This window comes from Melanerpes formicivorus, unplaced genomic scaffold (assembly GCF_026170545.1).
Source record: "Melanerpes formicivorus ecotype bairdi unplaced genomic scaffold, bMelFor1.0.p_v2 SCAF_7, whole genome shotgun sequence".
Classification (NCBI taxonomy): domain Eukaryota; kingdom Metazoa; phylum Chordata; class Aves; order Piciformes; family Picidae; genus Melanerpes; species Melanerpes formicivorus.
Window position 1 is genome coordinate 13,172,306 of NW_027142359.1, and position 24,387 is coordinate 13,196,692.

A 24,387-nucleotide genomic window follows, 5' to 3' on the forward strand; every position below is an offset into this window, starting at 1 on the left:
TAGTAAACTGCATGTTTTGAATGAACATCCTAATAGTCATATAATACCTCACTTCATGTGGTTGATGTTTATTCACAGTACTATTTAATGAGATACTTTTCCTCTGAAGCTGTTACTTGAAACTAATGAAGGCAAAGATAGAAACATAAAAAAAGAGACCAAAACATTGCTATTATTATCCATTGGTTTACATTTATTGAGAAAAACCATACAAAAAACATTATACAGTTAACGTGAACCCATATTACATACAATGTCAATGCAAGCTCAAAACCACATTTGTGTAAAGCATTCAATTTACCTCAAGTCCAAGCTGCATCTCCCTAAGACACTGTTCCCATCACAGTTGCCTTTTAAAGCCAATCTTCTTTTTACACACGGGTAGTTTCTGCAGAGAACACTTTTCTCAGGACGAAAAGGCATTTCACATGCACGCAAAAGAAATATTTGTGCATATGTAAGAGTTGTACAAACTATTACTAAGTAAGAGGGAATCCTGTCAACTGTATGCTTTCTGAAAAGCCTAGTCCTCCCTTCCTCCCCACGCTTCCAGAAGAATGTGAAATAAAAAGCTTCTAGCATGCAATGGAAAACTTAAAAACTGGAAAAGCACAGAGGAGAAACAGTTTCTATCATCCAATAAAATGCCACTAATAAAAAGATAGGCTGTGCAAATGAATAATGATCCTGTCTACCTGGACAGCTTATAGATGACTTATGATCATGCTAGACTGAAGATTATCCACCTGACATTTTGTTTCATGTCCTACTAAAGTACAGGCTGCAGAAAGGGATACAAAACCTTTTCTCCTACTTCAAGCATTATGCTTCTTTTAAGCTTTTTGCACTCTTCACACTCTATTTTATTTCTAAGACTCTAAAGGTGTGTGTGTGTGTGGAGGAAAGAGCAGAAAACATTTGAAAGTAGTACATCACATTTTGAATCAGGGAAACTCAAATCTATTTTCTCTTCCACTACGAGCCATGAGTTTGAAGAAGAGTTGAAAAATAAACACTATGCTTAGCACAAAATAACATGCCTGTAGCCCAGCAGGGAGAAACCTGTAGGTCAATACACGACAAATGCAACACAGGAACAGCTCATCTTCCACACACTAGCAACATCCCAATGAACTAGCTTTTTCTTCTCTATCTCCTCCCACTGACTAAATGTATAACTGAAAGACTTAAGATACTTAACAACAGGTGAAGACAAAAGTATCATGTAAAAAGAAGCGAACAAATGACTCACCCCAACACTAAATTCACAGTATCAAAATCCAAGTGGTACACACCTAACCTTTTCTCACATCAAAAATGAAGTTATATATCAAACTACAGATGGCTTGAAAAACTGAAGCACAACTATTAGTTCAAAAATTGAACATATCTAAGCTTGGCTATTTAGAAGAATATAAGTTAAAATTGATGGTTTATATTAATAAATCACATTTTAAAAAACTTAACAGATTATGGAACATTTATGGTCAAACAAGTAATACTTTAAAGAATGAGAAGTGATCAAGACAAAAAAAAATACCCTACACCATTATGTATGGGATACATTTCAAATCTGTTATGTTTTTGCCAATTTTACCTTCTACATGGAGCCCTTCTATGGTCCATGCTCATCGGCTCACCAATGGCATACACTCAAAGGATTCCTCTTTACTGGTAGTAACTATCTCAGGACCTGATTCTATGAGCTATGATTTGGTGCTTGCAGCATCTTCAGCACTGTGTGTGAAAATGAAGGCAGGATTTTTGAATATTTCTTTGTTGTACAGGTAAGCAGGACTTTTGAAAGAGGAGCAGCACATTTTAGAAACAGAATAATCAACAAAAACCCAAATAGATGCTGCTTTACTTTAAGCAAAAAAAACCAAAACCACAAACAAAAACCAAACAAAAAACTAAAACCCAACAAAACAAAAAACCCCAAACAAAAACACAACACAAAACCCAGAAACAAAAACCTGTACCAGACCATCTAAAAGACAAACATTTTAAACTATCAAAATATACAGCAATTCAGTTAAAGTATCAAGAAACAGGATACACTGACTGCTATATGAATAAAATATTATCTGCTATACTGTTAACAATTTAATTGGTGCACATGCTTTTTCAGTTAGAACAACCTAAGCTGTGAAACTCCAGAATCTCTTTTCCTACCATGTCAAGTATGAATAAGGAAACTAAGTTATCTAAAAATTCCACTAATAACACCGTAAGACAAGTTATCAAGTTCAATGATAACAACAAGTCACATTCTTTATATTCAGGTTTTGCGGGTTTGAATGGGAATAGTGCCCTAATATAAAAAAACATTTGTGAAGGCTGTTGACGTTTCTAACCAAAGAAATTCCTGCACATTTTAAAAGGTTTCAATTCTTTTATTGCAACAATTAGCTACTCGAAGAAAACCAAAAATGACGTATTCTGATCAAGGTTAATTACTGCAATCTACTTATCTCTTAAAAAAAAAAGGTATAAAAAAATTACATATTTACCTAGAAATATAGACAGTTGCTTAAAAAGTTAAAGACTTTCCACTGAAATGGAACCGTGAGTTACAATGCAATTGGGGAAGCAGCAGATTGCTTTTCAATACACAACCACAAAGATCTCACAGGGACAACATTAATGTACTGAAATAGATTAATTTATATACTTCCTTAGGTTGTGCTTACCTGTTGCTTTTTTGCAGCAGAACCTAAGGTGGAAGGTCTGGGAAGGCACTGTGAAGTATAAATAATTGCACTGTTTGCAATTAATAAAGATTTTATACCTTAAATGAATCAAAATCAACAGCCTCCATTTTGCGAATAAGAGAATCCAGTGAATTTAATTTTGCTCAGTTTAGTACATAATAAATGCACCATTCTATAAGGTTATCTACAAACTTCATGCAAAATATCCGAACTATTAAACTTCATACCCTACACTAAAGATAGTAAACGCTATCCTAGCCTTTCTTAAGCTACTAGAATAATTCCTAATTTTAAAAGGGATAAAAATAATTCCTTCCATTTCTACAGCACAAAACATATATTGCTTATTACCTGAATAAACTACTTCAATTTTCAAGCCTGAATTTTTACTTCTCTGTGCAGCCACCCTAAAAAAAGTATTCTCTCAAAGCAACAATATGGTGTGCCAAAAGATAAAGCAAGTAACAGTTATATTTGAAACATACCTACATCACTACATAGCTGCAAACTATCTGAAGACAAAGACAACTTCTGTCTAACAAGTAGTTCCAAAGACTTCAGTGTTACAATATGCATACTTTAAAAAACACTCAATGATACAGCTGTCTCAGGAGTACTAATGGAAAACCCCCTATTGCTCAGATAAACAGAAACATGATTTTCTTTAGCTACTGCTAAACGTTTCAGAAATACTTACCCACAAAGCTCTTATTATGTATATGTATGTATATGTATATATACACAAACCTATGTTTCTGAATTAAGAAGCATTTATGATTTCCTAAGATACCAGCACTGTATTCCAACATAATAGTCACACAAGTATGGCATTTTCATTATGTGGAACATTGACAAAAAGATACTGTTGCAGTTCATCAATTTGTCATTCTGATGTACTTACAGTGCAATGCTCCTTGAAGGAACAATCAAGGATGATACACAGCACAGTCCTCCTCACCCCTACAGAGCTAGTTCTATACTGGCTGGATCAAACCTGCACTTCAACAGACAATGGCAAGACAAGACTGTATTGCATGTAGTCTAATATATGCAAAGAGCCAATATATATGCAAAGAGCAAACACAGGATTTCAAATGAATCAGATTTTTAGTATGAGCATCAGAGCAATAACTTTCAGGTATAGATACAAAAAAAAAAAAAAAAAAAAAAGAGTCAATTGATTCAAATACTTGAGTACTGACAAACAGAAGTTATCTGCTCTACAGGAAGTTCTCAACCACTCCCACCACTCAAAACAAAACAGCATTTTAAGGACAGATACAGTTTTTCTACTACTATGCATACCACATTGACTTTTCTAAACTGAATTTTGAAGTGGACTACTTTAAACTGGAGGCTTAAGCACATTACACTTAAAATAAAATTTAAGTAGTGTAAAAAAAATTTCCATAAAATAGTTATGCAGGATCAGTTTTTCAGTTGAGAATAAAAGTTCTGTTATAGCAGCTGCACAGGTCTGAAACAGTGGTCATGTATAAAAGGAAGTTTCACTGTTAATGCAATGGAAGTATGCCAAAAGATCACTCTCTCAAACACATGCAATTTTAATCAAATAGAAAGAAAATTAAAGTATCAAGATTACTGGTGCTAGGCAGCAAAATACAATGAATGAAAGAGGTCCTCCACCTACAACTATTCTGGAAGAGGGGGGGAAAAACATGCTAACAAGTTTTTAAACTCAGCAAAAAGTTTCATAGGGATAAAACCAAAAATCATCTAATTTGTGTACAGGTACCTTGATTCAGCGTTGCAAACCAATCCTCTAATTCTTTGTATACCCAAATATCCAACTTACCGACACAGGAGGTTTCATATTATTTATTGTAAAGCACAAAACAGGCATTTTAAAAGTGATAAAGTATACATTGAAAAAGTACATTTATATCACAAAGCATTGACCACATAATTGCAAATACATTTGCTGGAATGTGTACATCTACACTAATACTAAAAACAAACCATTTTTCATTTCTACACAGAAATATTACCTCCTATCAGTAGTGATAGATATTTTGTACATTTTCAAAACCACTATTTTTTTTTAACCAAACAAAATTAAGATCTTCATCAAGGCGTCTGCATCCATACATTTAACAAAGGTTTTTTCCCCCACACAATGAAGCAAATACTGTATTGTCCACTTCTTATTATTGGCCCTGTGCAGAAGAGATACATAAGAGATACACAAAATGTTAAAAATCCTTCAAATCGAGCTAACTCAGGAGTGAAGCCTTTAAGAAAGAAAAATTGGTTAATGTAAATGGTGGTGGCTTCTTGCATGGTTTTCAAAACCCTAGGAGGAGAAAGTTTTTTCTTTCTTTTTTTAAAAAAAAAACAAACATACAAACATAATCACCAAACATGGATAGATACAGAACTCAAGTTATCAGGTAAACAAAGTCATCTATTAATTACACTCATAGTCACTTTGCTAGGGAAAAGAAAAAAAAAAAAGAAAAAAGGAGAGAGATGCATACTCCACAGGTAACAAAGCAGGAGACATGCCAAAAAAAACACCAAAAAACCAAAATTTCTATAAACTACTGAAATGGAAGCCAGCCAGAAAACACAAAAACTTTATACCTGTGGTGCTGGAGGATGTTGTGGCATTCCCTGTGGACTTGTCTGGGCGTAATATGCTGCCTGTTGCCTGTAGTACTCAGCCCATGCTGCACTGTAATCTGGTTGACCACCTGGAGGAGCCCCAGCAGGGGCAGGAACTGCTTGACCTACAAATAATTAAAAACATACAGCTATTCTGTTGCAATAGAAATGAGAATTAAAAAAATCACACTGCCTAACGAGCATCACATAGCTTCTTGCAATATTCCTCTGAGGCTTCTGAATAATCTTGTGGTGGCTTTCTTCAGCTAATCACTCAGCCTCTTACTTTAATACAATGATTCCCAGGTATAACAAAACTGAGGAATGGTAAAGATTTCGCCCCACCCCCCCACCCCCACCCCCCCGCACCCTTGAATGAAGTTCCAGAGCAAAAATCTTTAAATCCTGTGAACCCATGCTGACCTGAACAACTGGTAGCATTTAAGTTAAAATACAGATCAATAGATGGTATTACTTTTTGTAACAAAGTGACTTCGTCTTACTGTACAGACCGCATGCATTATCAGATGCAAATTTGTCAAAATCCTCCAATTTCCACATCTTTAATGCTACTGCTATGTTACTGCAGATTCGTTTTCAAAAAGTGTTGATACTCCACCACAGAATACAGTCCTCAGACTTCCCCTTCCAACCTCTGCATAAGTCCGTCTTCTAGAAGTAACAGCATGCACACGCACACTTGCCCAGATCTACAACTGAGATATAGTGGTGCTTCCAACAAAATAAACTTGCAGCTTGAAACCCTCTACGGAACACATGGACTCTTCAGCGTGTCAAAATAACAAAACAAAACACACACACAAACAAACCCAAACCCACCACCACACCCAAAATGAAAGTCAACTTTAGGACCTCATTCATGCTCTTCCTTTGAAAGGTTTGTCATAGATGTATTTTCTTCCTTTTTCCCTATTTCAGAAGCATCAAACACTCCACTTATTATGACTGTCTTCACAATTTTTTTTATCTGATAGGTGCCTTTGCAGTTACCAATGCAAAACACACCTGACCACAAGCAGAACACCGTCCCATCATCTGTCCTCACACTCGTACGTAATAGAAGGGTTTTTATATGGAGTGCTTAATTGTAAGATTCTTGAACTTCCAAACCATAACTATTACTATTGTGATGTAGCATTTTCCTGTTCTGTTCTTAAAGCTGTTTTTTGGTGGTTTGTTTTTTTTAACAAATCAAATGTTTAAAAGAATTAGACGACATAGAATGCACCTCCTTTTTTCTAAAATACTAGGAAACATGAACAAAACCAAAATGCACATCCAACCACATCTAATAAATCCAAGCAAAATGCAAGTCTGCACCCTGTACAAACCCATGTCCACCAAATCTTCTGGTTTGCAATCAAAAAAAAGGGGTAGCTTCCAAGAGGCAACAGCTAAAGCTTTAAATCCTATCTGAAAATACCTCAGCCTTTTATATGGATTCAGGATCACTGAGCAACCTTCTGGGGAACACGAGTATCAGAGATTCTAATGTTTTGTAGGTGTCAGATATATATGTAAGGTTGAGTTTATTGGTTCAGGTTTGTTTTTTTCCAACCTTAAGTTCACATGAAGAATACCACATTCCCCATGTGTGTGTACTCTCCTAATCATGTGAAAAACCAATAGGTATGAACCTGACTGTGGTAATATTTGGCAAGGCACTATCCTGAGCATCTTCCAAATACAATCTTTCAATTCGTAACCTTCTATACAGCTTACAGTGTTTTCCAGCTTGCACTGTAGATATATAAAAAAACCCACACAAACCAACCAACCAGAAAACCCAAAACCACACATAAAATCCATCATAATTTTTTGGTCATACAGTAAAGCAACTGTTACCATAAAAAAAAAGGAACACTTTACAGTTTATATTTTACCACAACTTACAATTTATACCTCTGATCAATTAGATCAAGAAAAAAAGATCTTTAATATGCTGATAGAAATTATCCCAAGATACAGGTTTTGCAAATTCATTATTGATTTTTAAATTATTTAGCTATGTTTCAGCTGTCAGCACAGCTAAATGTCACAGAGAAGGTATTCAGTCAGCTATCCCATGGCAGTGCTGGAATTCAAATAATAAATCCAATACAGAAGTTTAACATCTACTCAAAGATGTCAAACTGGACAGTTAGTAAAAACTCAGGAGTGTTTTACCTACTTAATTCCCCTACTAAGTAGTGCAGACAATTCTCAACCTACACTAAGTTCGTGTGTAGTCAGAACTCCCTTTCAGAGCATAGAACTGCACTGAAACAGCACATGCTGATTAATGTCCCAATTCAACTGAGAACACTAACAAAGGAAATACAAACAAACAGCCTTTCCTAATGTGAAAGGTAAGAAAATGCCAGATGACTACAGTTCTTCCACTACTCAAACTGCCAAGGGTGACAGAAAATTGTATTTGTTCTCTTTCCTGCGTACAGTGCTGAGGATCATTCACTGAAATTTGACTTCACATTTAGAGGGAACTGTTATCCTTGGGAGATTTTTAGGGACATTACGCAAATCTTTATTTCAACTCTTGTAAGGAAAAAAAAAAAATGCCCTATCTCAAATAAAAGATAGTAGCATCATTATGTCCTCAAAAGCTAAACTACTGTATAAGAAGATTACGAACACCAACTGTAGTATCATATCCAACTTGTTCAGCACAGTACTTTTTACATCGATTATCAAAGTAATTTTCTTCACTAGCAGAAATAAAACTGCTTGAGCTCACAAAGTACCAAGTTTCGGTTCAGTCCTCCAAAACAGGGGTTTGTGTAATTACTTGTGTTGTGAAAAATCTGAAAGAGTCAGAGAGTGAGCAACTTGTAATACCTACCTTCCCCTTTTGGCATAAGTTAATGCAAACAGAATCATTAGAGTACTCTAAGCACAAACGGTAGTCACTGTATGAGAGCTTGGAGACCTCATAAACCTGTTGGTGGGCAACTTCCCTGTTCCTCAGATTTTCTACTACTTAACACTGCTGTTAAGGAGATGTGAAAAAACACTTCCTTTTAGTACTAAATCAACTTTGGTGAATTCTCTGCCCTTCAACTTGTTCAGTTCTCCCTCTTTTTAAGTGTATTGTAAGATAAATGTTATCTTCCATCAAGATTTTCAACATGCTGAAGAAGCAAAAAAAATTCTCATGATTTATACAGTGAAGTTATACAGGTAGGGACATCAGAAGTTCTCCTTCAGGCCAACTTAACTTGAGCTATACAAAGAAATGAAGATCAGAAGCACTCTTCTGTTTTTCCTCTTGATTTTTTACATCTTCCAATGTCTAAATTTTTTTGGATTCACACTGGCCTTGCTGCCAGACATTCTATTCCAACACTTTATAACTAGAACTTAATTAGAGAAAAATACAATACTAGTGCAACCCAGACACTGCTTTCCAGGAATAGTAAATTAGAAAGATGGAAGAGCCCCTGCCAACAAACTTCCTTATTCTTAAAAACACAGTGGAAAAACTCCAGAACTTTGCACTGATCTATGTGAGCTGAACTAAGAGAAACAGTAAATTTAAAGAGAGTAGTTAAGTGAAACAGGAAGAGGGAAAATGGAAAGGCCCATCATGTCTTAATCACGTTTGGAATATCTGCTGCGATTTTTAGTCTGATACACAATTCTCAAAGTAAATCATGATTGTATGTTTCGTGTTTCATTTTAATCACTTACACTGTGCCAAAATAAAGAATAAAGGTAGTTATGCCTTACCAAGTAATCTGAAAGCCCACTAGTCCTCAGGATACAAAGCTACACCAACTACAATATCCACAAGATGATACTATGGATGAAACACTGGCTTACAAGACATTCCAATTATTTAACAGCACCTTCTGGCAATGCATCAAGTTGACATTTTCCTTCCTTATTTAGCAAATGATGAAATCATAAACCAGCAAATAAACTTCCGTTTCCTAAGTCAGCACAAGCAAAGTATTTTGGGGAAAAAAAAAAAAGCAAGCCACAACACATAACCTGCAACTTAAACACAGCTCTTAGGTGCTCCAAAGCAAGTACTAGTTAAAATGTGTGTGATAAAAGTGAGCTAGTTATGATGCTGTAACCACTGATGCTGTAACAACTTGGGATGCAGAATGCAGGTTTCAAAGGAAAACACAATAAAACAAACAAATGTGTAATCTGAAGAGCATTAAGGAAGAACTACCAAAGAAGAGAAACACCACAAATTAAGTCTGTTTTTATGAAGGATTCAGGGCCTTTAGCAGTATATGGCTCAGAAGAAACACAAAATGTTTCTAGTACATTTTTAGGTTTTTTTTTTTGGGGGGGAAGTTATACAATGAGATACAGAACTCTCTTAAAAACATTCTACTATGCAACAAAAACATGCAAACATACCCATTTTTTTGTAGTATTCCTCCCAGGCCTTTGTATAGTCAACCTGCCCTGCTGGTGCTGGATTTGGTTGATCTCCTGAATGTCATTAAAAATAGTCAAAATAAAACTGGTGGGTTTTGTTTCATATATTGAGCTATTTACAAGTAATCAGCTGTATTTTTCAGTAATAATCTCAAATAGTGGCACTCAAATTTGACACCATAAATCTACATGGTACAAACTACCACAAATATAAACAATCAGTAAAATCTATTTGAAGTGTTCAGCAAGTTTTCAAGATTCAGGAAATGTCACTCCACTCAGTACAAAATACTACCTAGAATTTAAGTGATCAGTCTCATATAAGCACAATAATTATACAACAGAAAACTACAATTGCCATTGTCCTAAACCCATTGAAAGTGATGGTACCATGTAAGCAAGTAACACATCAGTCAGCCTCATTCCGTTTTCACTTATGACTGCCTTCACTATGTAGATGTAATTTAAGTCAGCCCTAATTGCAGCAAAATTCTCTTCAGAGTATATTTCAAGATAAATACATTCATTATCGTATTACTGTTGAAATCAAGAAAAGCAATATTGAAGGCTATAAGCAAGAGTTTTCCAAGAAAACCAGCTACATCAAATCTACTCATATTTGAAGACAATAAAAACTATTGTGATTATCCATACTCCCAGGAATGAGAAATGTATCATTGTACTACACAGCTACCTTGTCCATTAGTTTGGGTTGTAGCTGGCCCACCAGGAGGGGCTGCAGGTGGTGGCTGTGCTTGCTGCTGATAGTAGTGAGCATAATAAGCTGCCCAAGCTGCTGAGTTGGGATCTGTTCCTGGCTTACCTATGAAACGAAATGCAAGCATTTAGAAAAGCAGCATGAACAGAATGCTATCCTCAATTAACCCTAAGCACTCACATTTTCCTCCAAAGAAAGCTCATCTAAACTGAAAACCATATATATCCTGTCAGTACACTTTCTTTCTAGCATAACTTTCAGTCAGGCTTCAGGCAAGTGTACTGTATGAAAGACTGATGATAAAATCATTCTAGAAGCCTTACCGCAACAATGTAATTTACTAATTTTTAAGTGTGATTAAACAAACATGAATATCTCCTGTTCAACAGTCAAGCTACTAAATGGTAGCAACAACTCTAAAATGCACCAAACAGTTTCAGTGGTTTTACTTTCATTATAACCTCACACTAATGACACTTGCACAGGTGGAGGAGGCATGCCAAATACATTTCTGAAACAGAACAATACTCGGCATTTGCAGCATTTGTTGGTTAAAGTTTACAGTAGCAGTAAAATATAGAAACACAAAGTATTTTAAGAACCTAAAATCCCATACATGACTATAAAGCGTCATTACTTACAGATTTTTAGTATAAAAAAATAATAGCAACATTTGCATCTTCTGCAGCTATCTATATGCTTCCCTTATTTTTAACTACAGCTAGGCAGGCCAACAATACTGCTCCCTAGAGCATTACTTCTCCATTTCACACACACAGCCTTTAGGAATGGCACAAAGATTGATTACATTACTGCACTGGCAATCCACAAACCCTGCAAATCTACTACTAGAGAAGGTAATGTTCTGTAACACAACTGTCATCCTTTAACATTATTTGCATCCTTAAAGAGAAAAAACAGTATCTGCAAATAAATGTGGTCAGCTGAGGAACTTCACAGAAGGATACAGACACAACTGATAGTTTAAAATACATGGGAATGCAAGTATATTCCCTACTAAACACAAAACAGGTAAAGCAGTGACTAACTGAAGAGGAAAAAAAAACAAAAACAAACAACCACACAACCAAAAAAAGGCATTCAGGGAGAGAAAAAAAAATCTACAATGTTTTTTATAGTATTTGATTGAGTCTTAGTAAGACCTAACCACTTAAAGTGCAGTTTTTTAGCATATGGAAAACAACATTAACAGAGTTTCCTTTTTAAATTACAGTGCTTCTGTCAACAACAGTGGACTTAAACTAACAGGTACTATATTCTAAGGTTACCTGCAAATATCAAATAAGCCATTGCTCCATTTCCCCCCCTCCTTCCCCTTAGTAGCTACTTCTCTAGAATAGAAGAACAGAGTAGGATTCATTGAATTTCCAAAGAAATCTGACTGTAGTAACTAGCTCCACTTTCACATGACAAGAGGAGAGCATGGTTCTGGAGAATGCACTTCTGAAAAAAAAAACTAAAATAACCCATTTGTTACACTGAAATAAGCAACTACATGAAAATCTGTACAAAACTCATCCAAATAAATGCTAGCCAAGACACATCAACTTCAACTGCATAAAGGAAAACTTCATTACATTAAGAGTATTCAGTATTTATCAAAAATAAAAAGCATTATCAAAATTATCAAAATGACATCAAGTTATTTGCCAGTTTTCATAGATATCTTTATCAACAAATTATTTATTAAAATCCAAAAATCATATAAAAAGTTTGCAGCATTTTGGATTAAATGACACACTTAGTATGCTGAGACTTCAAGGCAAGTCACTTTGAATAATTCTCCTTTTAAATAATGACAATAGGCATTTAAAAGCACCAAACTGAATGCATGCAGAGCTATCTTTTATAGAAGTTTGAGAATGGAAACCAGAGACTGTTCTTTGCCAAGAAAGGACGTACGAGACCTGAACATGAAGAGAACTTAGATTCTGGATTGTCATGTTCTCCAATACCCTCCCCTATTTCACTAGTGGAACTTGTGTGAGGATCAGTAGCTATCAGAAAAACATTTTTACCATTTATTACAAAAATAAAATTAAGACTGAAGTTCTGCAGAAGTTCTCTCTCTAATAAATGAGGTCTAAGTGACTCAAGCATCTAGCCTTACCATACCTTCTGTGACTGCAGTTTGGTTTTCCCATATGCTCTAGTACAACCAAAGGATGGAACTTAAAGAAAAGCAGGACACTAGAACTCTAGGAAGTTGCAACTAAGAAAAAACTCCCGGTCTTGACAAAGAAACAGAGGAAACATTCTACAAAGGTAAGTTTCAGAAGAAAAAAAACACAACTACTATCAGCAAAAGCTCAGAATATACAACCTGAACTAGTTTTACTGTATTAACAACAGCTCAGTTTTAAGTTTTATTCCTCAAAACAGGATGAGGAAAATACATTTGTATCAAAATACATTTGTCTGAGAAGCAATCCTCATACAGGTTAACAAAAGCTAGATCTATGATATAGCATAAACTATGTAAAGTCAGGATCAGCAAGATTGTAAGGGGTCTTGTAAACTCATTCACTGGAAAGGAAAGAAAGCACACTAAAGAATCATAAGAAAAAAAAAAATCAGTTAACAAAGGGTCTTGCAAAAAGTGTCATAAATTAGGATGCAATATTAGGAATGTTTAATAAAGAAGTATATTCCAAAAACTGAATTTTTCAACACCTCACAAACAATGCGTACAAAATATAAAACATACATAAAGTGATAATCAGTAAAGAAAAGATGGAAGAACAGAACCTTTTTCAGATTTACCAGCATAACACAAATGAATTTTGAATGTATATACTTCCAAGGACAAAATGGATGTAACTCAAAGCACATCCATACCGCAGTACAACCACCGTGACACTTCTTACCAGGATCTGGTGGATTTGGTGGCTGCCAGTGTGGATATGCATTTCCCCATCCTTGTGGAGCGTAGGGAGCTGGAGGACCACTACAAAAGACCAAGCAATACACATACAATGAAAAGCCAGTCCCAGGTTCACCCTACAAAAAAGGAAATAGCTGAAGGAGTACTTACTGAGGTGCAGGGCCAGGAGGCCCTGGATTATAAGGAGCTGGGTTATATGGTCCCATAGGAGCACCAGGACCTGGTGGCCCAGGAGGTCCATGTGGGCCAGGAACAACACCATGGGGTCCATGGGGAACAGGTGGACCCAATGGATTTACTGGACCCTGTAAACAACAGCACATGGGTGAACACAAACCTTCAATGACTCAATTTTTTAGCAGTTTAGAAGTTTGGTTTTTTTCCCCCAAGTTGCATTAAATCAAATCAGTGTTTCAAAATAATCTAAATCTGGAAAATTGTGCTAATTAAATGTTTGCAGAATCAGGTACAAAAACCAGGCAGTAAAGTTGATTACATGGATATATATGCAAACAAAAGTGCAGTGAAAATAAAGAATGTAAACTTGGATTAAAACTCCACCTAAAACACATCAAGATTGAAAAACTATAGCTTAGTAGCTTTATGAATATCAAGGATCTTTGAAGTTGTCACATTTTCCATTATACACAAAGCAATCATCTTCAAGAACAGATCAAAGTATTACATTGAAGTAACCAATTGCTTCTTGACATTTCAAGTTCTTGTTTCTTTTGGTATATCAAGTTATGTTTGTATTACTTGAAACCCAGATTGCCATGTATTACCATGTGTTAATCAGATTACCATCTGATTAACTAATTTGGAAGTGAAATGAAAAGTCTACACAAAAGACTATTAGAATCCTATTCTGTTTAGTTATAGTAAACTGAAACACTTATACACTCACTCCAATCTTTTCTTCTATAAGTTGTCTTGCATAATCTATTTGCTGGGGTGTTCCACGGATAGTAAACATCTTCATGTTTGGATCTGCATTGGGTGGAGGATTTCTTTGAAGTTCTATCCTAGCACCAGACTGTTGGCTTATGCTTTTAATAGTCTCACCACCTACAATGCAACACACAGCTTTTATAACAAGCATTAAAGTGAAAACAGTAAGATACAAATTAGAGAAAGTCAACTGCACAGAAGCTAACAGTAGAGAAGTCGAAAGACACCTATTCTGTAAGCCACACAAGAAGATTCTAATATTTTTTTTTAAAGAAACCTCCTCAGTTTAATATAGAGCTTTGACTACAGTAAATAAGCAAAAAGAAATATTTCTAAAGACTACTATACGGTTACTGTTATACTGTTACTGTTACTAAAGCACAACCTCCATACAAAGTAGTAGGCAAGCACAGGTGATTTAAAAACAAACAAACAAACAAACAAAAACACAACAAAAACCCACCAATAAACAAACCCAACAAGCCACCACAGAAGCTACTAGATGGCAAAGGCCACGTATTTTGCAATGCACTAAACCCAGGAAGTTAAGGTCCCTAAAACAGCTCCTCCTCTTACAGGAGCCTGAGAAGTTACTTGTATCATTAGCCAGCACAAAGTTTTCAATACATTTGGTATTTAAAATGAAATAATAGAGTAAGTCAGCCTTGCAGGTCATAAATTGAATTATGTCAGCCTATTACACATTACAAAACAGAAGATCAACATCAGACAAGCATTTAATTTAGAGGCAGTAAAGTATTTTAAAAACAGAATTATTTGAAAAGTAGTTAATTTCATAAAAACACAGACAAGAAATTGTTACAGGATTCTACTGTAAAGTATCTTCACTGGAATAGAAGAAAATTAGTTACAGGAATTACAGATGCAGTAACACAAGGCTAATCAGTATCAATATAGATATAAAATGCAAATAAATCAGATGCATCATAAAAAAAAATAATAAAAATCTACCAAACACTACTGATGTAACTCAGTACTTTAAAAGGGGTATTAGGTATATTGGCTGGTTGACTTTTAACTATTGGAGTATTTGTTTTGGTGAGGAAAAATCTAAAAATATTACAGTGTTATGATTTCATAGTACTAAATTGTTTGATTTGCAGAGGCTTCTCTTGAAACATCTCTCTAGTATGGCTAATTGCACAAATAGAAAAGCTGAGAGGTTTTTTTTCCAGATATACACACACATATATATACATATATATAGAAGATACATTGCCTTTGCCAATGATTAATCCAGTTTTGCCAGTAGGAACAATAAAGTTGAATTCCTGTAATCCACCAGGAGGCCCCATGTTCCAGTTGCCTTGGCCTCTACCCCTTCCTCGACCACCAGGTCCTGGTCCACCAGGGTTACCAGCCTAAAAAGAAAACATAGTAAATTAGCATGTTCCATGAAAATGACTGAACAAATTATTAATGCAAACTGTTTGCATCACACAGTTCATTAATGAAAACATATTACTCTAGATAGTTTTAATAAAGTAATCTCTTTTCCAGAAGACATGAATTAAGTTTTAGAAGATATTCTGTACAACTATGCATGTGAAAGATGAAGAAAAATACACAGAAGAAAACAGAAAATTTCATATACAAAGACAGAATTCGTATGCCTTCTGTAAATGCAGCTGTGGGGCTCATCTCACAGTAAGCATTTAAACCACCTTTTAAACACCAATTACAACTGAAAGCTATTAATACAGGACAGCACAAGAAGCAGCTCTAAAACTGGTCAGATCCAAGAAATGCCATGACTTTGAATCAGTATTATAATCCTCAACACTCGCAAGAAAGTGTAGAGAAAACATTCACATTGCAGACTGAACTTTGAGGGAGATTCAGATTACACCACTAAATTATTTTCTTTAGTTGCACACCCGTTTTTAGAATTTTACATCTCTCCCAAAGTCAGGCAGGAGATTGTAAATGGTAAACAACATATTACTCAACCTGAACACTTCGAAGGAGATCTGTAATAATTTCTGCAGCATGTTGACATCTGTCAGGAGGCCCTGTGATTTGGGCTATTCTATCTGGAGTTGTTCCATCATCTGGAATAAAAATGAACTATTCCAGTATATGTAATCCAGTAAATTTACACTCAATTCACAGAAATTTATGGACATATTACCAACCTGGCTTAAATTGGATCCTAACACCAGCATCATTTTGAATCTTTTTTATCATCTCTCCATTTCTTCCTATTACAATACCCACTGCAAATCGTGGTATTGGAACCTTTAAGTGGAGGAAAAAAAAATATTCAGGATGTTGATGATGCAAATATTCCTATCAAATTCATACAATTAAAGGGTCACATATTAGAAGACCAAACTAGGGCCAGCTCTGTGCCACTTCAGGCTTTTTGAAGTGTGAAATTTTTAGTATCAAGATACAAACCTAGCAAATACTGCATTCAAGTATCTTAAAGAAAGACATCCTATGCACTACAAGTTGCCACAGTGACAGCAATTCCAGCAGGTACCACGCTTCTCAAAATTAAACAAAAGCTCCGGTTAAGTCTGAAGTGCAGACTGCAGAAGACACTTTCAGCTTCACCTCTGATAAACAGTTATAAGCTCATGACTTGCATAACAGGCAGACTTAAATATCCTCCTATAAAGGCCAAACTAATCTCTATAATGACATTATATTCTTAGCCATCAAACTTACTTATTTGATAAAAAACTTTAGCTAGCTGTAACTGTTCAGAACTGCTGGTAACAAAGTGAATACTACACACCATTTGAAGTTATAAATTCAGCAATGATCAACTAATACTTGCATGCCACAACCACTTTTGGAATCTGATTAAGATCTTTCAGAGGTATTACCCATCTTAACGTTTTAATGTTAACAACTCAAAATACAGTTAACAAGTTTTTCAACCATGCTTACGTCTATCCCTTCATTTCCTCCTATTCTTGACCCATATTCGTTGCGCACCTCTCTAAAGCCACCTTGATCACGAATTAACTCCAGCACCATTTCCTTGGCTTGCTAAAAGGAGAATGAAAGTTCATTTAGGTACTGCAACATAAGAACAGATTTTAAAATACTCGAGTTCTGAAGGACTCCTTACCTGAACTTTGTAAGGGTCTCCAGTTATCCTAAGGGGCTTGTCTGCACCAGTGTTCTGTGGACCATCTTGAATCATGACCATTTTAACACCTGCTCGTTCCTATTTGACAAAATGGAGGTCAATACACAAATCCAAATTCAGTATTATCACATATTTTATAAAAAGATACATATATACCTGTAATTGTTTAATTGTCTCTCCACCTTTTCCAATAACTAATCCTGCTTTACTTGCTGGAATCATAATTTCTTGGACTGCATTTCCAGGTCCATCACCATGATGAAAGCCAGGCGCAGGCCTTCCCTTTTCAACTATCTGATCAAGTAATCTTTTTGCTGATCTGTGAAGGAATATATACATTTATAAAAACACTTACTCCTACAAGTATCACTTGCCTGCTTGATTGGAAATTTTGATTTTTTTACTTGCAAAGTTTCTGCAGTACTAAGACATATGAGGCAAACTCAGTAAATATGTAACAGTAACCTAAGAAATTAGTTTCAAGATAATGTGGTAAAAGACGCCAATGTCAGAATACAAAAGGTGGCTCTTAGCTCCTCAAACACGACCATCATCCCTGAATATAGTTACATCGATCAAACCTTAATTCAGAGCAAAAGATGGTAATCTTGTAATTTATTAATTAAAATTCATGTCTATTAGAAGATTTGAAATGGTCACGATTTACTAGTTTTATGGCAATTTTTAATTTAATGCACTACAAAAAGCTTTTTTGAACTTCAGGTTAATTTCAGAAGTAATTCAGAACTTCTCATATGACTGTACTTATTCTACTAACGGCCAATGTTAAAAGCAGATATTAAGTTAAATAAAAGGGGGGGGGGAGGAGGATACAAAAAAAACCAAAACCAAATCAAGACTGTAGAACAGACCTAGTTTTAACACTAAGTACTACCATAGCTGCTGCTTGATTCAGCTTGTGAAAGGACATTTGTGTTTGCAACCTTTACCAAAGTAGTGGACAAAAGCAAGTGTATTTTCACCATGCAATGCTGCCAGCATTTAAAGTCACAATTACGGTGCTAACATCAGTTACAAACTTTTCCCGCCGATGTGAGCACAATAATGAAAATTAATTACTTAATGAACATGAGGCAATACCAAGCATACACACTCTTCAGATCTTTCCTAGCAAAGCAAAGGTAAGTTGATTTTCAAGCCGTTACTGTGCGACAAATACACCCATATTCGTTGCTGTTATTGTCTTCACTGAATACAGGAAGGCAAAAGTTAACTTTGCTGATAGGCATTACAGAAACATCATTTTCATAACTTTCAGTATACATTAATTTATACCAAAGAAATTTAAGAACTCTAGGCTAGGTTTTGAGTAACATCTACTCTCACACTAACGATTTTCCACATTTTCCCTGTGACCTTCCAATTCATGGTTAGTAAAGAATTCCTTTTCTGCATACATTTATTTTTATGATACATTCATGTATTTCTCAAGCTGAAACCAGTGCATGATTAGGTAAGTACTACCTACTTGATTTGGACTTGAAAAAGTTAAGTTCCATACTTTTGTCTTTACAGTATGCTGAGAGATCTGACTGCAGGTTCAGGAACTTTCTTCATATGTATACAATGAACTGCAGTCAGACTGCCTCTTTAATAGAGCATAAACACAGTATTGCAATCACACTATCTAGACATTACATTTAAATCTTAAAATGCACTGCACAGCAAAATATGAACATAGGGAATTTGGTTTACTCACTGAACAGACTCTGGTGTTCCAGTTAGCATACATGATCTTTCAGGCAGGCCTCCACTATCTATGGTCATAAAATAAAAACAATTTAGCAGCAGTCTTAAGTCAGAAAGAGATTATGAGGTTACAAATAATATGCAAACCACTGGAATTCCACGTAAGTGGAACAACCAGTGCATCAAAGCATTCTGCATTTCTTTAGACCATATTAACTGCGATTAGCACAAAACATGAATACCTTAAATGAATGTTCAGGCAATTAGCTGCAATGACCAGCCTTCTGAACCTTCTACCAAAAACCCAGCAAAATAAAGAACAAAAAAAAACTCCATGAATAGTTACCAGGTGCAATCTGTATTTTACAGCCAGACTCTTGCTGTATGCGTGAGATCTGTTCTCCACCTCTGCCAATTACTTGGAGGAAAAAAATATAGAAATATTATTTGTATTAACAGCCTCTGCTAACATCCCTCACTGTTCTACAACACCACACCATACTACTTACTGAATCCAACCATCCCATCGGGAACTTTGTACTCCTCTGTCATCACAGACCTACAGAGAATGTTAAACAGAAGGTAACAGTCAGAGACCAAACTGGCACTTAATTGATATGTATTCTCCCATTCAACTACAGAAAGCTAGTTCCCCTACAATTGCCCTTGCTTCATTGCCTCCCACTAGAAGCCATTATGCAACCACAGTACTAAGTAAGCTAACAATTACTACAAAAAGTTCAAGATGAATGGATCTAAAATTGCCTACTCAAAAGGCCAATGTAGCATTTTAAGTTTTTATCCACTGTATATCCACTGAAGCATGCTGAAAATACCCTAGCTTCAACATTTACCAAAACTAACCAAAGCACAAGAGTAATAGTTTGATATGGTTGTTTAATGAAGAAATTCATGACACAGCCAACCTAGCAACATACTGGTTTAAGTCTTAATTATTATCTTGTTTAGAAATTCATTAGTTGTTGAGGTTTTTTTGTTGGGTTGCTTGATGGTTTAAGGTTTGTTTGTTTGAGGTTTTTTTAGACAGTGTCAACCCTTTCCCATTCAGATCTGCTTCCAACCTCTGGTTATGCTACATAGGCTCAAATAACAAAACCCAGCAATGTGTTTTCCATTTATGCCTTATGTTCAGTCTAGGCTGAGAACAGGAAGAAAAAGACAGCAAAGTAGATGCATTTTAAGTGTTTGGCTTGGGACCTGCTGAAGCTAAATTTCAATTAATCACACAAATACAGATTGTTTATGCATTGACATCACCACGGAAAAAATTCTTGAAACTGCTTTCAGTCAACAGGAAAACTCTACAGAAGATGTAGGTGTAACTCTTACCTCTGTTGTTGATGCATCGGTGGTAGCTGATTTCCAAAAGCTATAAAAAGATATTGTTAAAATTGAATTTAAACAAGTAATGTAACAACCAAGCTCTTCCCCGATGATAAAACTTAATTGTACTAACTTCCATGCAAGTTGACTTTTTAAGAAGCATTAGGAAAAGATTTAAAAGCAACTAAAACGATTCTTAATTGTTGCTGACAACATTGCCAGTTTCACAAAGCAGATTCACACTGCCCCAAGAAAATAAGAGATGACCCCTCCCAACATTCTTTTGGTCTTACTGATTCAAATATCACCTACCAGAACAGTTTCAAATTCTTGTTCTGACAATGGTACACTTGGTAAGGTTTGGGGGTTTTTTTTGCCAACAAAATAAAAATTACTTACAGTCATTCTGAGGAGCAACTTTCTTAGCATCTGGTTGATCTGCAAAATTAAGATTTTTAAAATTTTTTTTGCCAAGAAATTCAGGAACTGTTTACACCTTTTAGTGCGAACTGTAACTTTCCAGTGTATTTTAGTCCCCCCTTTTATTTTTTTCCCCCTTTTTTTTTTCCTCCAATTCAGGGAGCTGATCATCTGAATAAAAGAAAGAATCTCACAAACACTCAGCACTTGGTTAGTATAGCTGAAAAGATGTTAAGATTTTTCCATATATCTATTCAGTAGCTTAAGAAAAGGCAGTTTTCAGAACACGCTGTAGATTGCTCATAAGATAGCCGGTCACTGAAACTTAACTAAGACAAGGAGCAAAGTTTATCTCTGTTGGTTGCTCAAGCTAATGATGCTTCTATAGTAAAAAAGAAGAAAAAAAAAAAAAAAAGGAAAAAAAAAATCAAATCCATACCAAAAAAATCAATGACTTAAAAAAAACAACACAAATTCTGACAATGACCACAAATCTAGATCAAACATCTGAAAATACAACAGTATCACATGGCAATGCAATCCCAATCTGAATGTCGATATGAAATTCCTATCCAAATATCAAGCATTTCATAGCATAAAACTTCAAAAAAAAAGCAGATTCAGAGCAACTACATCACTACCATCCAAATCCTTTCTGTACAGTAAAGGACTGAAAGGCATAATTAACCTGTATCTGAAAAGACTGATTTCAGATGCTTCCTTCCCACCCCAAAATCAAGGTTATATGAACCACCATAATTTATGTGCAGCAAAAACTCAGACACATATTCCATTCCAAGAAATATTTGTGTCAATCCAGAAAGATCCACTAGTTTATGTCATGTTTACATACTAAACACAGGTAATAAATAAAAATTCCTGCCTTTAAAAGGAGAGGGCATTCCCTCCCAGTGTGTTGTACTGCTCGGACTTGTCCAAGAGCCATCTACACATAAAATAAAAAGAATACATTACATATATCATCTGAAGCATCATTAGCTCATTTTTTTGTATATTAAAAACCTCACCTTTAATAGGAAAAAAAAAAAACTTTATTACAGGACACAAGAACTCCTGATATAAAGCCTTAGTTACATTCTGTAGACTGAGTTTCAACCTACTTAAAGGAAAAAAGGCATTGCTCTTTTATGAAACCTATGAGAACATTTCAACAAGTTCAGATTTCTTTCCACAATTTAGCCAGGATTTTGTGTGTATATTAAACATACCAAACCCTGTTAAGCTCGAACTGACTGCTTAGTAAGAGACAGATGACAACATACATTTCAGGAGAAGTACTGCAGTATAAGGCAAATCCAAAAAGCTGCAACAAGTTAGAAGATTTAAGTATGGTCTTACATTTCACACATGCTATAGGTTTAAATACTAGACTACATAAAAGTGTCTACAAGGTAGGAAATTTACTTCCTGTCTTTTTTTAAAGTCCTATGCTTTTACAATGAAATGCATTAATACTTTCATTTGAAACGGTGCAATAATAAAGTATATGAAACAGTCAAATTTAAGGAGCGAGCACTTCCTACTCTTAACTGTAACTTGGAAACAGTAATCAGTTTTACACAACAAATAACAAACCTGTGCAAGTGTGTCAATCATGAATTTATCTGCCTACTCCCCCTCCCCGGCATACGCTTTCCTCTCTCTAGCATTTAAACCATGTTTAAAATACTTTAGAAGAGGTTTACATTCAGTTCAGGTTAGAGCACAATGGTTTAAGGGAAATTTCCCCATTAAACTGAACATGAAAAAGCATGTCATGATCTATAAAGGGAACAAAATGTTTTTATGCTGTTCTATGGAAAAAAAAATAAAAATCAACTAGAAACAAAAATAGCACCTGCAATCTCCCTAGCACCGTGACCATACTCAATAAAAATAAATACAGAATACAGCTAGTAAAGACTGCATACCTCCATCCTCAAGAGGTCTTTTTTGTCCTCCATAACCGTAGTCATTTGAATTCATTGATGTGCCAGCATCTCCTCCAATTTTTGCTGCAATCTAAACAAAACGCAGATATTTGGAGTAAAAATAAAAAACAACCAAAACAAACACCACCACATAATAAAGTATACATAGTTCAGTCGTCCCGCCTTTATTCCAGGTCTTCTAAATTATTTTTATTTACACAACGTATATTAAAACGTTCCCAAGTAAGCAGAAAACTATGTTACAAACAGTTTTATTCATAGACATTTTAACCTGTGTTCAAGACTTGTGCTCATTCTTCGACAGCAAAGCTTCCTATATTTCCTTGATTGCCTAAAATACCCAACCAACTCTGCCCTTCAAATACCAGGCGTTTTTTTCTAAAACCGGCTTTTTCTTTTTCACTTATCCTTCAGGAAACACTACGGGGTATCTCACAAAGGACATGACCACTGAAACTATTTCAAACCTTAGCAGTCCCAACCACTTCGCGTCTTCAAACACTGACAAAACTGAGGTGGGCTATTGCCAAACAAAACAAAAATTTCGCTCGAATACCAATGAAAACATCGCCCGTGGAGCACAAAAACTACAAATAAATCTCAAGGATAAATAATTTCTTTACAGACAACCCTCGCCGCCTTCGCTCCGCAGGCCGCAGCACCTCCCAACCGGTCTGAGCAGGTTAGCGGGCACCGAGGGCGCCTCAGGGAACACAATACGGGCCGCGCGCGGCGGAGCCGCCCTCCCTTCCGTCTCTATGCCGCCCGAGCGGCCCAACAAAATGCCGCGTTATCGGTAACGAGGCGCGCCAACAATCACTGGCCGAGATTTTGCCTCCCCATAGGCCGGCATCAGGGACCCCTCACCACCGCTCCCCTCAACCCCACCACTTCGCGATGGAGAGGATCACTCCGGGCTGACATGGGGCCCTGTGTGCCCAGCCTGCAGGCGGGCAATGGCGAAGCGAAGAGTCGAGGATTCACTGTTAGAGCCTTTCACCGCCCAAAGAAGAATGGCAAGAGGCGAGGGCCCTCACCAAGGCGTGCGCAGAACAGGATGAGAAAACTGGGCAAAGCTCCCCCACCTCCTCATAAAATACATGTTTAGCTGAGAGGCCCCCTCTTCAAGCTTCCCCATAGCCGAGCGTCATCAGCATGCAGCCCGCTAACTTCTGCCGCAGCTTAGGCGCCGCGGCCTGGTCAGCAACTCCCTCCAGGCCCTGGGACCTGAGGACCCATTGATTTGGCACAGCCACGTTTACACACACACACACCTGCCTAGCCCTCTGCAGCGCGTCTTTAAAGGCATCGTTCACTCCTCCACCTCCACCGCCGCCTCCCCCGGGCGCGCCCGAAGCAGGAGGGGGCACCGTGGAATAGTCCGCCATAGTCGCTCAGCCACCGCTTCCTGCCCCACTCGCTGCCTGCCAAGAAAGAAAGAAAATGGCGGCTGGCGGGAGCCTTTCACATTCCTGCGCGGCATCGTGCTCTGGGAGGGGGGAGAGATA

At 36.3% G+C, this 24,387-nt stretch overlaps 1 protein-coding gene across 8 annotated transcripts; it reads right to left on the reverse strand.

Annotated features, from left to right (window-relative positions):
* Window positions 1–195: 195 nt before the first annotated feature.
* FUBP1 (far upstream element binding protein 1) lies at window positions 196–24,370 on the reverse strand. 8 transcript variants are annotated; one of them, XR_010987659.1, is made up of 23 exons: window positions 24,154–24,369; window positions 22,859–22,949; window positions 21,811–21,873; window positions 20,907–20,945; window positions 20,514–20,553; window positions 19,673–19,722; window positions 19,510–19,581; window positions 19,174–19,231; window positions 17,610–17,772; window positions 17,433–17,531; window positions 17,249–17,350; window positions 16,486–16,588; window positions 16,301–16,401; window positions 15,570–15,711; window positions 14,286–14,446; window positions 13,529–13,683; window positions 13,362–13,441; window positions 10,450–10,578; window positions 9,735–9,809; window positions 5,319–5,464; window positions 3,616–3,713; window positions 2,694–2,741; window positions 197–1,737 (listed from the first exon to the last, which is right to left on the reverse strand). XR_010987659.1 is itself a non-coding variant. In XM_068141081.1 (21 exons), exons 1-21 carry the CDS (start codon window positions 24,265–24,267, stop codon window positions 3,675–3,677), a joined length of 1,974 nt encoding a protein of 657 aa, XP_067997182.1. In that variant the 5' UTR covers window positions 24,268–24,370; the 3' UTR covers window positions 196–3,674. The 8 variants fall into 8 exon arrangements, 5 of the variants coding, with proteins under 5 accessions (XP_067997182.1, XP_067997179.1, XP_067997184.1 ...); XR_010987657.1 differs by having other exon boundaries at window positions 197–2,741; XR_010987658.1 differs by having other exon boundaries at window positions 2,694–3,713.
* Between the last annotated feature and the right edge of the window lie 17 nt (window positions 24,371–24,387).